Raw genomic sequence first — 19,833 nt, 5'->3', positions numbered from 1 at the left:
GCTGCATACAGCAGGGAGGAGGACACTTTTAGAAGAGAGAGGAAAAAACTGAACAAAGCGTGCAAACTATAGGAAACTGGAAGCGCTCAGTCCTCACGGATGCATTTTATGTTCTCCGTATTTTTAAATGTTCTTTCATGTTACAAGGTAAAGAACACGAGAGAAAAAAAGAGGTTGTCGGAGAACTAGCGGAGAGCTAGCGGGGGCTAGCGCGGATCTAGCAGCAGCGCTAGCTGGCTACAGCGGGGAACTAGCGGGGACACCCACCGAAGGTAGTAGCGGCTTGTAACCCGACTTTTACGGTAGTCGACTTGTTAACACCAAAAGGCAGTGGGAGCACGCCGGAGAAGAAAAAAAAAGTTGAATTCATGAGCCGACTGTCAACAATTACCTGATGGATGTTTGCGGGCAGCAAGGGCAGAAAGCTGTGCAGCCTCTAACTAGGACACACCGCTCCTCCAGAAGCACGCCACGCTACAGAAACACAGCAAGCGAACCACCCAGCTGCAGCGTCTTACAGAAGCAGACTCCTCCCGCAACCCGGTTGGTTAGTGCCGCTCGGCATCTGTAAACCCAAACCGTGTCATTAGGAGACATTCAGAGGAACTGACGTAGTGTAAAGAGTGAGATAGTCCACATGGGAAACTGGTGGTGAGGGGACTTGTTTGTTGGGGGAGTTTATTTTGAAAAGACGCCATCATGCCATGCAACGTGTGGAAACCGACACGTCGAAATCTGCCGCTAGCGAGTCACGTAGCGCGCAACAGAGTTTTAACTGAACTTCCAGGTATTTGACGAGTCAGGAGTGAGAAGTTGTTGCTTCCTGTGCGCCTAATTACAGCCAAACGACGATTTTTAGGCAACCTGATTAACTGAAATAAAGCTGTGTTTGAATACACAAAACCATAAAGAAAAATCTGTTTCACAAGAGTATTTGCAACCTTTGCTGCAGACTTTACTTCCACATTTACATTGTTTTATATTTAAAAGGATATCAACACCTTAAAAGTCCAGCATTGTTTGTATCAATATATACAATATGTACAGTGTAGAGAAAAAAAACAGTGTATTGTTCCTTTTTTTCTTCTTTTTTCCATCTTCCGTGGAGCCACATAGTCCAGCGAAGTCTCTGAGTGCAGCGTTAAAGTCGTGAGGCGAGGCCGGACCGCCCGGTCTGCTCATGGGGTCTCCGGTCAGATGAAATACTCCTTTGTGTTTTCAGTGGAGGCGTTCTGGGAGTCCGTCTGGTGGTTGAAAGGGAAATCTTGGCTGTCGTCCTGTTGGACTCCCTTCACTTCCTGGTTTCTGTACGTCTCTTTTCGGCGGTAGAGGAATCTGCCGGTTATCGCCAGACCGGTCACGATCACGAAAATCACCACCGCTATGACGCCTGCAAAGGCAGAGGACATTCCCTGTGACATATTCAGACATGTTTGGAAGTATATTTGTTTCATATCTTACCAGGAGCTAGATGACAAGACTGCTACATGGCAGGTCAGGTATCCCTGTGGCGTGTTTAGCTTAATTTAGCAGCTACTCTAGCGGCACTAGGGACAAGCGAGGCAAAAAAAAAAAGCACTTTCCAACGACTTATAAAATCTGTGAGCTTAGACAGTGAACTCTTCTTGATGGGCCGCAAGCAGGTGGACGTCCAGGCCTAAGAAGTTGCAGGTTTTTGCATTCTAACAAGACGCTAAACAGTAGCAATCTCTCTCCTGAATGTACAGCTGTAGCCATAGTCAAATCCATTTAAAGGGATTCTTTAAGTCATAAATATATCTCAGCCATGAGGGGAAGGTAAAAGTTTGCCAGGTGAGACAACAACAAACAAACAAAAAGTTAAAAAAATGTTTTTGTTTTTGTCTTATTTAGAACATGATGGAGGGCTGAGTATTAAAAAAGTAACTTAGAAAAACTATTCTGCCAAACAAAAACACAACGATTCTTATTTTTAGGTGAGGATGAGGTCACAGAACATACGAGCTAACGAGTAGTAACTACCTGAATTAATCATGAATTGCAGTATTAAAACACGTTTATAAAGTGCATATCTAAATCATTATGTGTATAAATAAATGCATGAATAAATGACATTTAAATAAAAAAATGTATCATTTACTAACACTTTAAAAATGATCTTATTAATCATCTATAAATCCAATCCATCATTTATAAAGTATGAAAACCCAATCATGAAACAAATAGTAAAGCTTATTAATCAAGAATGAAACATTTATAACTGTGTTTATGAATTACATACTAATGAGTTACTAATGAGTGTTCATGTTGGAATAATGCTTTATAAATGATGAATTAAGTGTTCATGAATTACATAATAATGAAAACTGACATTTTGAATGCAGGACTTTTACTTGTAATGGAGTATTTCTACAATGTGGTATTTCTACTTTCAGATTTATTAATTCAAATACTTCTTTCACCAGCTGAGTCCATATTGTAACTCATCTGAGGCATTTTGATGCGTTCATCTCTCTGCTTGCTGACTGACACGGTAACTTTCTGGGTGAATAAGTGTATCACGGTGGACTTTGGTCACATGACTCTGTGAAGCTGCCTTGATTATTTCCGTCTCCGTCTCCCTCGGGTGTGCGAGCTCTTTTCTGCCCCGCGGTCGGGTTTTGTCCTACTAATCTAAAAACTTCAGCGCACAGTGAAACAGAATTCCACGTATTCAGACTCAGCTGAACCCTTTCTGTTCGGCACATTTCATTATCCGGAGAGAAAGTTTCATTTAATTGCAATTTTCAAAAAAATGCAGATGAAATCAATTTCGCACTATTATTGCTTTGGTTTGCATTTTGAAGATAACGGTGTGGAAGTTTTCTTCGGAGGTTTAATTACTTCCGCTGTTCTTTGTGCACTGAGACACAGTCACAGAGATTTAATGGACACTTTTCAATGACTTCTGACTCTCTTACTTTTTTATATCTACAAGCTTTTAAATCGTCACTTTTAACTAATCTGGCTGGGCAGAAACATCATCAAAAACGTTTTAACTTTTGATGGATTTCTTTGCCCGTCTATTTATATATATTATATATATATATATTTCTCATCAATGAAATATTGAGTGTAATCTCTGAATCTTGATAGTTAAAAGAAGTCCAAAAACAGTGAAAAGAAAAAAGGTGAAACAGGTTCCAGTACCTCCAATCAGAGCCGAGTCAGTCCTGATGGCGTTGACTAAAGGTTGACCTGAAGCCACTGAACCAGACTGGTCTACAGCAGAGAAAGAGAAAGGGAAGGTGGGAAGGTGGGAAGGTGGAAGAGAGAGAGAGAGAGAGTGAGAGAGAGAAAAGAGGGAAAGAGGGCAGACGAGGAGACGTTGAGAAGAATAACAGCAAAACAGATGTGAAAGAAGAGGAAAGAGAGACAAAGAGAGACAAAGAGAGACAAAGAGAGACGTTCAGAGACGACATCATCAGAGGGAGTTACAGCAGCAGCTCTCCAGAGGACTCTGTTAAAGCAAACATGGAGCTGGAGGAAAACCAGACACTGTCGTCCAAATTAATGATCTCATCAGGCACATTGTCGTGATGCTCCTCAACGAGGTGTACATGCTTAATGAGCCCATTACCCAGTTTGAAACAGCAGCTCCCACCAAGAACAGAACAGAAACAAAAGGAGGAGATAAAAGTAGCACAGTCACAGATTTTTATGCATGCATCATTGTCAGGGGCACATTTTTTTCAATTTTTGTCAGACTTTTAGCTGGCCTACTATTACACGTTTACCACAATACGATGTGACGAAAATGCTACAATTATTGGCGGTGGGGGAAAAAGAGAAGAGCAGTGAGATAAAAAATGAGAAGACAAGAGAAAAGCATCTGGCTTAGTCATAACGTAAGAGAGTGACAAACTCTGCATGGGGAGGAGAAAAAGATTTGACGGATGGGTCAAACAAACACAGGATATTCACCCAGGAGACCACTCTCCGTGACCCATGTGAAGCCACGAGTCATTGTTTACTTACTTAGTTAGTTACGTTAATAATACTCTTTATTTTACCCAAAAGCACAATCTGTTACTAAATCTAACCAATTAGTTGTGTTGCCTAAACCAAAGTGACGCCTACGGGCTCTGACCAGGCGACCTCATGTGAGAACAGTGCATTTAGCTAGCATTTAGCAGCTAAGCAGCTAGCTATTGCCCTCTGGAGTTGCTGAAGTCCAGAACAGAGGCAAAAAGAGAGAGAACATTGCACTTAGTCATCATGTGGACACAAACACGGCTCTGAATAAAATAATCAGGCTGATCGGTAGCTGCTGGATGTTTAAATAAGAGTTCACCACATCCACTTAAAAAGGTGATTACACTGTGACATGGAGTTGTGTTCATAACTTGTTAAATATCTAGTTTTCTAGAAACTAGATCATGACAGGGACAAGCCAAGCTAGTTGATATTGTAGTTAAGTTGTGCAAAGTCCCTCATATATCTAATTTGATGACCGGAAACCAAGCAACACACAGTGAACCTGGGAAGCAGTAATCTGTTTGCCTCGTTTGTGGCCTGAAGGGCAAGAACAGGTTGGACTACCACAGACTGCAGCTGCTCCTATGAGTCTGTAGGAAGAGTCTGCTGTGGGGGAAGAATGGAACAGAAAACTTAACCTAGATAGTAAAAATAATACAACATTATCATAATCCCCTCTCCGACGCAAACGTTGAAGCTGAAGGACACATTTGAACTTCCTTTGCAACCTTTTAAACCCAAAGCTCCTCTCACACTATAAAACCTAAAAGACAATGTTTCCAGTCAAACTAAACCTGACTCCTCCCCTCCCTACCTGACAGGTGGCGTGTGTTCTCCGCTGCGTAGGGATTGGCCGAAGCCGAGGAGCCGCAGTTGGACCGGACCAAAGGTCCCGAGATGACGACGGGGCTGGTGTGCGGGTGGAGCAGAGCAGCTTTCAGAGGGCTGATGGAGTTAAAGCGGACCACCGAGAGACAACCGGTGAAACCGAGAGACGCCAACCGGGACAGGTCCGGATCCATGTCATCGGACTCTGGAGGCAGAAGAGGGAGAAACCTGAAGTAATAACGCAAAGCAGATGGCTCCCGGAACACGATTTAATTATCCTCAAATTGGATATTATGAGCTTTTTTTAAATGTCAACTTTGCCACGTGTTTCAAAAGACTATAGAACACTTTTGAGGAATAGTTTTGTCCTTCTGGGAAACAAGCGTATTCGCTTTATTGCCGAGCGGTAGATGAGAAGATTGATGTTATTTGTTTAGTTTAGCACAAATACATGAAAACAAGATCTGTCCAAATGAAACAAAAGGCACCAGTCAGCACGTCTGAAACTCACTAACATGTTAAATCTCTTTTGATTAATCACCAAAGAAACGTGTAAAAACTACATGTTAGTGGTTTTACGGGTGCCGACTGCCGCTTCATATTTAACCGATACCGCTCTTGTGCGAGAACGTTACATTTTATTGATCTCTACTAGTGATTGAACTTTTAACCTTTCGTTGAGAGGCTCACAATCACAGCACACACACTGACGGGCTCATTGACTCTGCCTCACATTACCCCGTTATCAATGGTTAGTGGCAGCACAGTGACTCGAATGACACACACACACACACACACACACACACACACACACACACACACGACAGACTGTCAATGGTCCAGCTTCCAGTCTGCATCCATCACTCCTCGAGACAGATGTGCACTCTCCCCTCCTCTGTGCTCCTTTTATTGACTTTAATCCCTTCATCCTTCACCTTCACTCCTTCACAGCGGCGTAAACAGCAGCTGTGAGAGCCGACGTTACCGCAGTAACCGGCAGCATCGGTGTCTGTTCAGGTGACTGAGAGGTGACGCATCTGTATGCTGATGATGAGAGCAGCAGGAAACATTACTTTCGCCTGTAAGCTCCTCTCAGCAGGAACTAACGTCCATTAGTTAGGCTGATGGATGACGGTGTTGCCAGGAAACGACAGAAAAGTCCACTTTCCCGCTGCTTTTCTGATGCTGATCTGACTCTCTGCCTCCTCTGGTGTGACAGAGGGGAGGACCGGTCACACGCCGACACGGCGAGGTTAAAACACAGAGAGCCGAGTTACAACATCCAGAGAAAAGATCGTGGAGAGAACGTATTATTACTCCAGAAGATAGGTGCTGTGCGTATTTTAGTTAGATTATTTAAGAATAGATTTGTGAGGTGCAGTGGTTAGCGCTGTCACTTCACGGCAAGACGAGTATTAATCTCTTCATCTCTTCTTCTCAAACACAGACCGTTTTTTAACCGGGTGGTCCTTCTCTGTGGATTCTTTGCAGATATGGGTGTTTTTAGAAAGGCAGAAACCAACACCCGACATTGTGAAATACAGCTGCCAATGACAACTGACGTGTTTTAATCGTTTCCATGTCGCACACTGCAAGTATTTAACATGTCTCTGCACCGGCAGAGAAGAAATACCAGGAAATATTAATAGAAAGAATATCTAAATAATGGGTTTTCATGCATGCATGTGTGCAATTCAATGAAAATCCGAGCCCAGAAGTCATAATCAGAACACTTCTAGATGGATTTTGCATCATTTATTTCTCGTGGTCATTCTTTCATGCTGCTTGACGCCTCTGATGAAAACTATTTCTTAAAAGCCGGCGTGTTTCCCTTTAAAAGGACAGAGTGAGCTGTAACTGCAGCCACTCGTGTCATTAACAGCTTATGTCTCAGTCCGTCACTGATGGAGCCGCTCAGAGAGAACATGAATAACTCACAACAGAGACAATTACTGTCTGACTCTGTTGCAGGTGCCTGTCCAGGACTACACAACACTGGTGTAACTCACCCGGAGGTGATGTTTTCCTTTACAGGAAGGTTTAACTTGACCCTGCACTCTCTCTATTTATCTCTGTTTATGATGAGCAGTGGAAGGTTATCAGTTATTAAGTGAACACGCTAATCAATTATGCATCAAGCTCCTCTAGATTTGTTTTGACAGTTAACTTGAAACCTGCATAATTAGAGTTAAATATGCACAAAGTTTGGGGAGCAAACAAGCTTTTTACAAAGAGATTGTTTTACATCTGGGCTTATTGATTTACCTGCTTTTCACCAATTTAAGAAACATGAATACTGAATATTTTTTTTTATTTTTTTTATTTAAAAACAAATTAACCTTCTTGGTAAAGTAGTTCTCACATTTTGCCTCCAACTTCTTAAGATAACTTGAATAATATTCCCATCTGAAGTATGTTTCTCTAAATATTCGAGTGTCAGAAAAAGTCGGGATAGTGTGGGTGTTTTGAAGCGATGAGGTACTTATACACAGTCAGTTTTTTACTGACAGCAGACGGTTTTCAGCACGTCCCCAGTTTGGAGAAACTAGTACCGGCACATGGGAGTATGGCTTTAGGTTTAGGAAACAGACCTGCTGGTGAGGTTCAGGAAAAGGTCGTGGTTTGGGTTGAAATAAAACCTTTCTAGAGGAAAGCCCGGAAGCAAACTTCCCCTAGTGCCAACATAGTCTGCTGGCTTTGATAAGAAGATATATATATATATATATATATATATATATATATATATATATATATATATATATATATCACTTTTCAGTTCAGTTCAGTTCTTCAGTTCTTCGGAAAGGGCTGTCTGACCAAAAGATGAAGCGGTTAAAATATTTGAAATAATAGCGTACACTTAAACTGATTTGCCTTTTTACTTCAACTTGATTTAATAGTTGGACCATTCCTTTAGGCGTCTCAACTACGTTTTCCTGCTGCCCTACCTGTCTGCCTCTCCAAACTGGAGCCATCATCATCATCATCATCATCATCATCATCATCATTATCATCATGTCCACCGCCATCGAAAGTAGCAACTGTCTGTGGATAAGTACATCAAGCGACCCCGCACTTCAAAACAACGAAACTACCACTTTAAAGCTGTTGAAATAAGAGTAAGTCCTAATGGTCTCCAATTAAAAAGACATTGTCTCTGCTTTTACTGCCTCCTCACTCACCGAGCACTCTGCCCAACACCAGGGACTTGAGGCCGTTGAATTCTCCGTCCGACGTCAGGTTGAAGTCTTCTCTGGGGCTTTGGTCGATCTGAAAGGGAACAATTGTTTTTCCTAAATTATGCAATTGAAAATGTCTCACTTGGATGACTCGTGGCAGTCGATACCTCGGAAATTTCCGCCTGACGACGGCAGGAAAACGTTGCCTAGACGTGCTCCACAGACATTAAGAAGTATGTTTTTCTTGTACCAAAACACACCCAATGTTGTGTTAAGATATCTTTCTCCAGAATAAACTCTCCCCATATGCCTTTGGAGCATGTTTCCAAACTATATCATGACTTAGTATGATAGAAACTGGATTTCATATTTCACGGGAGCATCTCCAGAGGCCGCTGCACCCATGCAAGACGAGGTCACCTTGTTTCTCTACCTCTGGGTGCTGATAATTATACACTGCTGGTTAGAGGAAGTTCACCTCGTACATCACGAGAGGCCGTTGTTAACAAGATAAGACATTCAGAAGATCCAGATACGATTACAAAGCCTCATATTTCACGCGGAGCTCTTTTAATGTGTTGTTTGTCCCCGCCGCCCTGCCGTAGTTGCATTCAGGACAGTAAAGTGCAGACAAGGGGACTTTCTCATATAGATGAATATCACAACACCGTATCATAGTACACACACACACACACAGGAGATGTGTGTGTGTGTGCATCTGTATGCGCGTCCTTGTATTCGCCCTTGGGTTCGATGCCTCATTTGGCAAACATTGAAAAAGGTCAAGCGGCTCGTCAGCAGCAGCTGCGTTTTTACAACACCTGCAGCGCAACACAGAAAACAGACAGCTTCTCTTTTAGTGCCTCTGTTTGCCTTTTATACGCTGTATACAAACATTTAATACGCAACATAATGTAGCTGGAAGCAGACATTGACCAATCCAATGGACTTCTATCTACTCAGGTCCATGTTTACCGTAAAAGTCGGGTTACAAGCCCTACTACCTTCGGTGGGTGTCCCCGCTATAGCAAGCTAGCGCTGCTGCTAGCTCCCTGCTGCTGCTAGCTCCCTGCTGCTGCTGCTACTGCCTGCGTCCCCTCTGCGTGAGTCGGGCGTCGAGCCGGGACTGGTCCAGCTACCTTTGGTGGTTGTCGGGGAACTAGCGAGAGCTAGCGGAAGTTAGTGGAGAGCTAGCGGAAGTTAGCAGGGAACTAGCAGCAGGGAACTACCGGGGACACCCACCGAAGGTAGTAGCGGCATTTAACCCGACTTTTACGGTCAGCTGATGGCATTTCTTCTTTCATAGATCGGTTCACATTAAGAATGTTTACTTCTACATCTTTGAATTGTACTATAAGTGTTAAATAATGTATTTGCCAACTAACTCAATTCATAACATCTCCTGTGTAGCAACCAGATGTGAAGGCTGGAGCGTCAACACATTCACGACAATAGAGCTAAGATACAATTAAATTAAATAATCCTTTATTAGTCCCGCAGTGGGGAAACTGCCGGATTACAGCAGCAAGAGATAGTAGTGAAATAGGAAACAAGTAATGAATATAAGTAAACAATAATAAAACAATACAAATAATCCTCAAAAGCACTATTATATATACAGACAGAATAAACAAGTATTTAACAATGTATTTATACTGCACCAGTGGTTAATGTGACCAAAGTGTTTCTACTGGGAGCTCAGTTTGTTGTGTAGTCTGTGAAGTTCTAGTGATAAAAAAAGACTTAAGAATTGAGGAATTGAGAGTGTGTAATGTGAAACAGAGAACACTATAAATTAACCTCCAACCCTGCATCTTTAAAGAGAGTTTACGCGTCTTTTAGCTCATTGTTTCACACGTACAACACATTCAATGTGAGGTTGGGTCTCATGTAACACTATTTTTCTGCAAATTAGCTGAGAGAACCCAAGTTAATGCTCACTGCCCGGCACCGAGCAGCAGACACACACAGTGATGTGCAGCTGGTGAAGTTAGTGGGACAAACCGAAGCAAAAATGGAGAGTAAACATTTAACTTACATTCGTCAGGTGGCCAGAAACGAGCCGTTAAAGGGATTCCCATGCGGCTCTGTGTCTGCTGGGTGGGTGTGTGTGTGTGTGTGTGTGTTCATACTTGGTGTTGATCGTTACCTGCACAGACACGGAGCCGCTCAGCCTGCTGACGGTGACGGTGTGCAGCTGTCCGTCGGCCAGACTCTTCACTCCGCTGCTCAACACCTCAGCGTCTGTGCTGCTGTCCAGCCTGTATCTCACCTCTAGTTTATCTTCACACACACACACACACACACACACACACACACACACACACACACACACACACACACACACACACACACACACACACACACAACGAAAAAGGAAACACTTTCAGAGGAAGAAAGAGATTCACCTGAAAATGGCCTGCTATCCTGGTTAACACCCATTTAATCCGACAAAGATATATATATATATGAATATTTCTCCATTAATTAATATTTATATATTAAGATAGGGTCTAATTCCATATCAATATCACGCCTAATTTAATGACATTTAATTGATTCTGTTAATAATCAGAACATAAAGTGAAGGTGGATCAAAAGTTAAAGTTTGTCCTTTTTACAGCGTGCACTATATTAGTGTAGATAAAGATAATAAATCAAAGTCTCACTTATAAGGGAATGCAAAGGAATAATTGATTAATGTAGGAGGACCTCCACAGCGACCTGCCGCTGCTCTGATAACACGTTTATTCTTGGAAAAGATGCTTTAGGTAGCGTTCGGGCTGAGGAGTTGTAATTGCAGTCGAGGGTGAAAAGAAATGAGCCCTCTCAAGGAAAATAAGAGAAAGCTCTCAGGGATTTAATTGGACACTTCAGTTTAAATGCATTTACCTGACGACGCCGCGGCCAGCACGAAACCTTAATGCCCTGCTGTCCGTCAGCTTTCTCTGAGTCATTAACACCAGGAAAAAAAATCCATTTGCAGCTAATCTGCCAGCAAAGTGCCAATTTTATTGGACTACTGGATGCTGAAGATGTAATTTTAAATTCAAAGTGCCTCCAACTTCTCTTAAAAGCCAAACTCAAAACATCATTATTTCACACCAAAGTTTATAAAACACATCGGCAAGTTTTCCGCCATTTTATTTTAGCAGCACATTGACCTGCGAACCCACTACCAGCACACCGGACTTTTATTTATTTCCCTTGGCATCACTTATTAAGCCTCATATGGAGCTTTTTTTCCTATCTTTATTCGTGGTTTTTCAATTTCAGAGCTTGACTTATTGAATTTACATTGAGATTTTGGAAGGTTTTGCCTTCAAAACCCTTGTATGTGTACCCAAATAGCCTCAGATTTGCTCTGCTTCTGCTCAAATGTTGTGGAATAACCCTGTCAAACCTAAATTCCCCAAACCAACAGAATGCCAGCTGTCATCCAATGAAATGATCTCGGCCTCGTTACGGGTGCTCAACCTTTAGTTGTGTCTCTCATGGGCGGGTTCCACTTACATCACATCTTCTTTCTCTCCTTCTGGATAAATGATTGTCACTTCAATGCACATTACTAACTCTACTTTCTTTTTCCATGGATTCGTGGCTGCCTGGAACCGGGTCCTGCCTGCAGCCATGGCCCTGCTGATGCAACCGGCCTGGAACCGGTCCTGCCAGCTGCCATGGCCCTGCTGATGCCCCTCCTCTCTACCTCCTTCTGCTTAATGGATTGTGGCTATCTGGATCATGGACCATGCCTACTACTCATTATATGAATAATTTCATATTCATTGAATGTGCTGTAACTCTGTTACGTTATTCATTCTGGTCACATGACATCTATTGCTTCTGTCCATCCGGGGAGAGGGATCCTCCTCTGTTGCTCTCCCTCAGGTTTCTTCCCCTTTTTTTTCCCTGTGAAAGGGTTTTTACTATCTTTATTGGGGGAGTTTGTCCTGATCCGATGTGAGGTCCCGGGACAGGGATGTCATGTGTACAGATTGTAAAGCCCTCCGAGGCAAACTTGTATTTGTGATGTTGGGCTATATAAAATAAACTGAATTGAATTGAATAATTATGACTTTTTATCTCATCATTTATATCTTTTACTGTCAGAAATGGGCTTCCATACATGCTGCATTATATTTGTTGGGTAAATTTGTCCAAGAGCAGAGGACAAATCGGACAGCAGATGTTTCATAAGCAACAGAAGCAGTCTGAGTGTGAGAGGACTGAAGCTGGAACGCAGGATATCTGTGCAAAGCAACAATGTATCCAAGAGCAAGCATACAGAACTCCAAGAGCAACCAGGGGGGATTTAAGTGTGAGGACATGGTTTTGAGGGAGACCATTGCAAATTTGAAAAAAGTAAAATAAGCAAGTCATGCACTCAAATTGAAGACCACACTTGAATAAAGTTAGCAAAAACTTTTTTTTCTCAGTGATAAGATCAGTGAACTCCTTCTTCAGCCGAAGACAAAATATAATAGCCGGACCTGCAGGATGAATTAAAAGGCAGTAGAGGCTGACAGGGTGAATCCAGGGAGAGGAAAGATCTGACAGATCCGGATCTGGTGAAGCTGCAGAGCAGAAGATGAGGAGGAGGAGAGAGAGGGAGGAAGAAGTAAAGGAGGAGAGGTCGATATCAGGAGAAAATGACGTGAGTGAAAGGAAGAGAGGAGGTAAAGTACGAACACAGGAAAGTAATTGAAAAGGGCGAGGAGACTTGTCATCTCTGAGGTTCGAAAAATGAAGAGGAGAGAACAAATAAGGAGGAAGAAGCTTGTCGATAAAGAGGAGAAGAGGAAGCTCTCATCCTCAAATTTGAATAATCTTGTTCAAAAATAATTAAAATAGATGAAATCCAACAAGGGGAACAAAAAAAAGAGGGGAGGAGGAAGAAGAACTAAATCAAAGCGAGACACTCCACCTCAAGCTTAAACGTCTGCCACGACCTCCTTCAAAATAAAAGCCTCCTCCTCACCGAGCTTGTTGACCAGCAGGGCCAGGGACTCGCGGTAGTAGGAGCTGACGTAGAGCAGCAGAGCCGGACTCCGGTCGGTCCTGAAGCTCAGGGAGACGTTCTCGCCCCTCAGCGTCGTGTCGGAGTAGATGGAGGACGGCCGGGCGCTGCTGTTCCGGCTCAACTCGTACGGCTCCTTGAAGGTGTAGCTGACGGTCGTATCCGGTTTGAAGCTGGCAGAGAACTCTGGGGATGGAATATGTTTGAAATGATATTGATAATACAACTTGGTGTCTGGACAATCAAACTTATAGCAGTATAACTTTCACCCCAGATGGGACTCGAACCCTCACTCCCAGGATTAGGAGGCCAGTGCCTTATCCTTTTAGGTCACTAGGGCAATGTTTCTGAGTCCTGGAGCCTCCCTGGTCCGCCCACATTTCTAAAAGTGTCATACAGCAAGTGCAGAAGCTGATGAACATTTCGGTTCCCAGCATGCCCAAATCGGCCAATGGTTTGCCATAAAATAAGTAATTTTTCCATTTTGGAACCGAACGACACAGTTTTTTGACTGAAACTCCTTCCTAACATGCCAATGCTTTGTTTTATTTTGATTTTTGTTGCAGATTTCGATTATTTAGGTCCTAATCTTTCCAAAAAGGTGTCAAATTATGGTAAAAAAGGGATTTCTTTTTTTATTATAACTCATTTGGGGTTCCTACGACTACTGGAACATGGGGGAAAAGAGGTGCAGACTGTATTTTAATACAGATTTTAGTAGCAGTTTCAAAGCGCTATATTCAGTCGATGCTGCTGACATGCAGCACAGAGTGGATCTGGATGGTCCAGCCTTCAACGTGAATTATTGGTTTATTTGACATGAGACATTGCATATTCATCAAAATGGTAACCAATAAATCACGTTAGCTGTATTGCTGCTTGAGTCCCCGGACAGAGTCACCTTCCCGCCATCTTGCCAATTACTAATTACTTTTCAATTACTCACTTAATCGCTAAAACAAATGTAAAATAAATAATGACAAATACCAAACAGTAGTACCGTCAGTAGTGAGCAGAATCTTTAAGAAAAAGATCACTTTGTCTGATAATCATTTCAAGAAACTGAAAAGCAGAACATTCTCACATTTGAGAAGCTTAACCAGCACATTTACTATTTATCACAGTTCATTAAAACCCATCATCAATTATTCGCTTATCAAAAAGCTTCGATATTCACTTCATTCTACTTTGGAACCTTCAAGATATTTTTCTACCGAATCAATTTCAAGGGCACAGCACAAAACCAACGTATATTTAGACTCTCCGTGCAGAGGTTCTTGACTTTAATTAACTTCCAAGGGAGCAACGCTGCATGTCTGATTAGTTAGCAAGAGAAATAAAAGACGTTCTCAAAATATCTACAGAGCGTTGAAAAGAAAAAATAATCTTTCTGAGACGTTGCTTTAATATTCTGCCAGAAAAACAGAGGTGAACTTTTAAAGTTTGGCCAACTTCCCTACCCGCCTACATCCGGCACCCTCGCTCGGACCACACCCATCTTCTAAATCTGTCGTCATTATGATCTTAAATAAACACCCGTAAAGTTTGGTGACAGCATCTCGCACGATTGTAACACTAAAGCCGGGGATAAAATCTGTCCGCAGACGGAAATACGTAGAAACACCTGGCAAGTCTCTCAAAACTGCTTCTGTGGTTGTTCATGCTACTGTAAATGTCTCCAAGAGCACATTGAGCCATGAAGATGAGGTTATTTTAAAAAGATGTACTTATCAATGTATTTTATATTAATAATAAATAAATAAAGTAAACTACTCCACACCCAGGGACTTATCACACACCCCACATATCTACAAAGCTTTAAAGGCTTTCTTAACTCATTATTTTAGTCCTATACGGCACATTTACTGCACCAACTGAAACTTCCCAGCATCAAACGGCAGACACCAAAAAGATGGACTGCTGGATGGCCCATTATTTTGAGTCAGAAAAATGTCCCGTTAGACCGAAAGCCAATTTGTCCGACAGCCTATTATCTCACCGAACAAAAAACACCCATCGCTTCAGAAATACACCCTCTTCCATTCAGTTAGAGAGATTCATGGCCTGCAATCAGTCGGACCTGCCTCCTAATGTTTCTTACCATTTGTACTAGACTGACATGTGGCAAACAGTCACTTGTGTGTGTTCACGAAGAAATGGGTAGCTTGAGATAAAATCCTCACTACTATCGTATGATCACTGCTGCATGGACCGCTACATATTTACTCTCACAATAAAACATCATTTACTCATCTCAGTGAGACTTGTCCAGCACTTTCAAGGGGAGAACTGTTTTCAATGCGCTGTCCATGGTGCTGAATCTGCAAGCTCCCTTCCTTCCTGTGTCTACAGCGATTTTACTGTCGTGGACACATTTCTAATGTCAGAATAAATATATTGAGTCTATTTGTCGTCTTGGCCGTTCATGCAAATTCAAACATGTCTTAAAGTCTTGGGCTGATTTACAACCCCCGCAGTATAAACAGCCACTGAAATGGATGAAACTGTCTGGCTGATGAATCAAGAAGTGATGGGTGGAGTGCATCCTGTACGCAGCGCTATTGTGAAACGAGCGTTTATGCCGAGGAGCGAGACCGATAAAGCCGCATGGAGCCGGAGTTCTTGTTTGATGGAAACGTTAAATCATCAGTTTCTTCTTAAGAGTGCCTATAGATCACAGGCGGTGTGCACACTGCCCCCTACCTGTGGTCCTGTATCACAACACAGACATTTCAGATCGTAGCACACAATGGCCTTTTTGCTAAATCTCTTTTTTCTTCTGATAGCTTCTTCCTTTACTTAGTGTTTTCTAGTGTTAGAGCGGGAGAGAGAAGCTCATGAGAGTACAACAGAGCCCTTTATTCATTATAATAATAATACTACTACTACTACTACTAATAATAATAATAACCATAAGCAATTGGCCTTCAGAGTAATGGTCATTTGCTTTTTGCCTTTGGGAGGTTTTTGGAACTACTGAGGTTTTGGAATAATTAGCCGTCGGTCCAATGGCACAACACCAGGCAAAGCTAGTGACGGTAGCTGGTGAAGAAAAGTCGAACATCTAGCAGCCCAAGAGACGGATGGTTGAGACAAAAAAAAAGCCTGAAAAGATGGATGAATATTGAACTCACATTAATCAGGGCTGTTAGCTTGTTATGGATTTTATTCTGCATTCAAGTGGCAAAAAACAAAACAATAGCTGCAGCATTAATGACCGAAAAAATGACTATACGCCAACTGGTAGAGGCACTGACTTCGCCAGCCACTCATGTGTGTGTGTCTGTGCATGTGCGTGTACCTGTGTGGCAGAAGACTCCGGTGTACGCGGACAGGCTGCAGTCGCAGTGGAAGCCGCTGGCTCCCTCCACGCAGCGGCCCTGGTTCTGGCAGAGCGAGCCGTAGCTGCTGCAGTGACCCGGGCATCCGGGTCCGACGCCCGGCGTGATCTTCGCCCGCTCCTCCAGGTCCAGGGTGATGCCGTTCAGCTGCAGGGAGCGAATGCAACCCCGGAAGCCCTTCTGCCTGGACGCTGTGCCTCCTGAAGACACGGCAACACGGTGCATGACGTTAGCGTTGCGTGTACTTTTTTCAGACATTTTAACTAATGAGTCGAAGCCAGAGCTCCCAGGGAACACATCTTCCTGTCGTTCACCAAGGATCTACTTTAACACACCATTACATAATGTTACATTTAGCTGACGCTTTCATCCAAAGCGACTTACAATAAGTGCATTCAACCATGACTACAAACTCAGAACAACAAGAATCAAGAAAGTACAATTTCTTCAAGAAAGCAAAACGACAAAGCGCTATCAGTAAGTGGGTCTTAGGCCTTTTTCTCGATTTTACATAATTTCTTAAATTCACCTTTTAAGGCACTTGCATATGAGATATATACCCATGTGTTACATCTAAAATTGCAGAACAATCTCAGCTCTATATAATGAGGCACAATTGTCATAAGGCACAAGTGTGAAGTGATAATATGGCCCTAAAGTTCGAAAAATTCTTCATATCTCTTGTGAAAACATACCTTTACTCATATCGACGGAGGGTTAAGTGCTACTTTCTTTATTCAAGGTATAGTCGGGAAAAATGTGTAGAGACTTTCTGCTGTCCTGATGTCGATGGGGAGCTCGTTCTACCATTGAGGAGCCAGGACAGCAAACAGTCGTGACTTTGTTGAGTGTTTAGCTCGCAGTGACGGAGCAACAAGCCGATTGGTAGAAGCCGAGTGAACACCAGTCCCTTCCCTTCCTCCATGCGTTGACAAGTGTGTATTTTGTTTGTTTGTTTATGTTTCCTCATTTCTCCTCATCCTCCTCCTGTCATCTGCAGCGATTCCACCCGTCGCCTCTGCTCCCCACAGAAGCTCCAAACCGCCAAGACTCTTCTCATAAAACGACACAAAAGACTAAACAGCAGCGAGGCAACAAGCTGGAGGTGGAAAAACAAACTGAACCGGGCCGTCCGCTAACGGGACGTGCAACATGCTGCACTTTATTGTCCAACACTCCAGCTACAAAAGACGTTGCGCATTCTCCCCGAGGTGCAGCGCGGTCACCTATTGTTCGCACACTTCAGACGTGACAACCTCCCATTTTCTGTGAAGATCACCGATTGAAACTCTTTTTGTGTTCCAGAGCACAAACTTGGCAGCGCTCTGCTCTCTGAGTTTGAGGCTGACAAGGTTCTATTGTTCGGGGGCGGCGGCTCCTTTTCGCACCGATAAATCACCGACTCTCCTCCGGGCCTCCTCTCTCTGCCCCGATTTGACTCGTATGAATTATTGAACCGGCGAAGAAACGCAGGATATGAAACTCGCCTGAACATTTCCTCCGACAACACACACTGGAGAGTCATTTTTCATCCTCATCAAGGCTTTTGAAGATCATTGTTCGTCATTTAGGTATTAAGATTCAGGATGCTGTTAATGACTAGAATAGACAAATGATAAACTGTCCTTCTTGGAATTGGAAATATTAAAATATGCATTCGAAAGGGTGACTGCTCTCACATGCACTCTGATAACATGACCTTACTCGATAGTGCTTCCACTTATGTAAATGCATTTTGCATGTTAATCAGAGTCATAATCGCAAGTGTCACTAAAGCTATTACACCGAGTTCTCAGCATACCAAATCAGAAACACCTTTATAAAAACTTTAAAATGGCAGCCATCAGACACAGGGAAAAGCCAGACTTGAGACATCAGATTACTGATGTTGATGTAAACATTCACTGCACAATTTGCGTTGTCAACTCTAGCTTCGAAAGGGTGTCCTTAAATAACACAGCACTTAAAAGTCGGAGAACACAAGAGCTCTTTATCTTGTAATTGTCAAAAACATCTTCATACAGGTATCTTCTTGTTTGAAGACACTGATTCAGAGTAAATACCTCTGGCTATAGTGTCTTTATTTCACTACATTACACCACCTTCTGTATTCCCACTTTAAAGTGTCTTTTAAATGACATCCTTGAAGTTCCTCAACATCGAAAAAACGGAAGTCTCATGGATACTTCAACGGTACTGTAGGTTCATGTTGTGGCCGTCAGCTTCGGTGACTTTTACGTTGTTTTACTCATCAGGTTGTGAAGACAGATGGCTCTAAATACTACGATACAATACCTATAAGAAGAGGACTGAAGCGCATTTTAGTTGTAGCAAAATCAGAATCCAAAATAGAACCAAATTCATCCAAAATCAAAACTGCTTCATATGTTTTGGGGTTTTGTGGAAATTTGTGCTTCAGCTAGAAATGATCACCCAACAGTAGATCATTTTCTATGGGACTCATAGTTGACTTCTCTCCTTAGATTTCTAGAAGCTTGTACCTTTGACTTTCCAATAAAGACACCATGTTTTTGCAACTCTGCAGCAATAACAGGATAAAACCTGTTTTCCTTTCTAGAAAGGTTAACATGATGAAGCAGGTGTAAAAGTTGTGCTCCAGCAGCAGGAAGCAGAGGCAGATCCCCGAGGACCCCCTGAGGACCACCACCTCTGATCACAGCAACAAGGAAAGGTTATTAGAGAGCAAACTCTCCGGGAGACAGGGAGGCTGCTCTTCAGCTACAACGAGGATTACACTCTTGACTCTGCACGTCAAGTGGAGACAACTGCTTACAGGAGATGCTTAAAAGAGTGCAACAACGTGCAGATCAAAGATAACATCAAAGAATCCACGCAGATAAAGTTATCAGGACGACCCCCAAGACCTCGTATATCAAACAGCACAACCTCTAGTGTCTCCGCATGAATTCTGCAGAGTGCATATATGAAAGACCACGACAACACACAGGAGTGGAAAACAATCAGCGTCAAAGTATTCTTCAAAGGCGGTGCGTGTGTGAGCCTCAGCATCACGCGTGAAAAGCAAAACACGGACCGACTGAATCCGAAAGAAGAGTCCGAGTGAAGAGCCGCGGCTCGGGAAGATAGTTGATGAAAGTCTCAGCAGGAAATCATGAAACATCGCAGATGAAAAAATTTGGATCCGAAACCGTCCGAGAGATCAGACAAATAATGAAAGGCAGTGTGCGGACAGTAGAGTGCACAAAGGGAAAGAACAGAGCAAAAAGAACAGAGCAAAGGACTGTGAAATTAAGGATTTTTTAAGTTGAAATCTTAATAAGCATGAGTGTTTCTCTGTTGGGACAATGCTTTATAAATGATGAACTAAGTGTTTACTGATGCTTTACTAATGCTAAATAGTGTGTAGTCATTATAAAGTGCTATCTATATTAATACAGCTTTTGTATTTGGTTAATCTTCATTCCTCCGTTGTAGAGAACAAAGTGCCAAC

At 42.6% G+C, this 19,833-nt stretch overlaps 1 protein-coding gene across 1 annotated transcript in view; it reads right to left on the bottom strand.

The window, feature by feature from the left end:
• Positions 1–1,193: 1,193 nt before the first annotated feature.
• Positions 1,194–19,833, bottom strand: part of LOC306742586 (contactin-associated protein-like 4) — a gene marked incomplete at both ends in the record, with an annotated part of 88,464 nt that continues 69,824 nt past the window's right edge. The window contains 8 exons of the mRNA XM_079224977.1: positions 1,194–1,390; positions 3,169–3,240; positions 4,811–5,029; positions 8,007–8,094; positions 10,153–10,297; positions 10,896–10,951; positions 12,974–13,206; positions 16,322–16,561. Of these exons, the coding sequence (XP_079081103.1) occupies positions 1,194–1,390; positions 3,169–3,240; positions 4,811–5,029; positions 8,007–8,094; positions 10,153–10,297; positions 10,896–10,951; positions 12,974–13,206; positions 16,322–16,561 (1,250 nt within the window). The remainder of the gene's footprint in view (positions 1,391–3,168; positions 3,241–4,810; positions 5,030–8,006; positions 8,095–10,152; positions 10,298–10,895; positions 10,952–12,973; positions 13,207–16,321; positions 16,562–19,833) is intronic.

Source organism: Taurulus bubalis, assembly GCF_910589615.1.
Source record: "Taurulus bubalis genome assembly, chromosome: 1".
Taxonomy (NCBI): domain Eukaryota; kingdom Metazoa; phylum Chordata; class Actinopteri; order Perciformes; family Cottidae; genus Taurulus; species Taurulus bubalis.
This window is presented reverse-complemented; position numbering and strand designations above follow the sequence as displayed.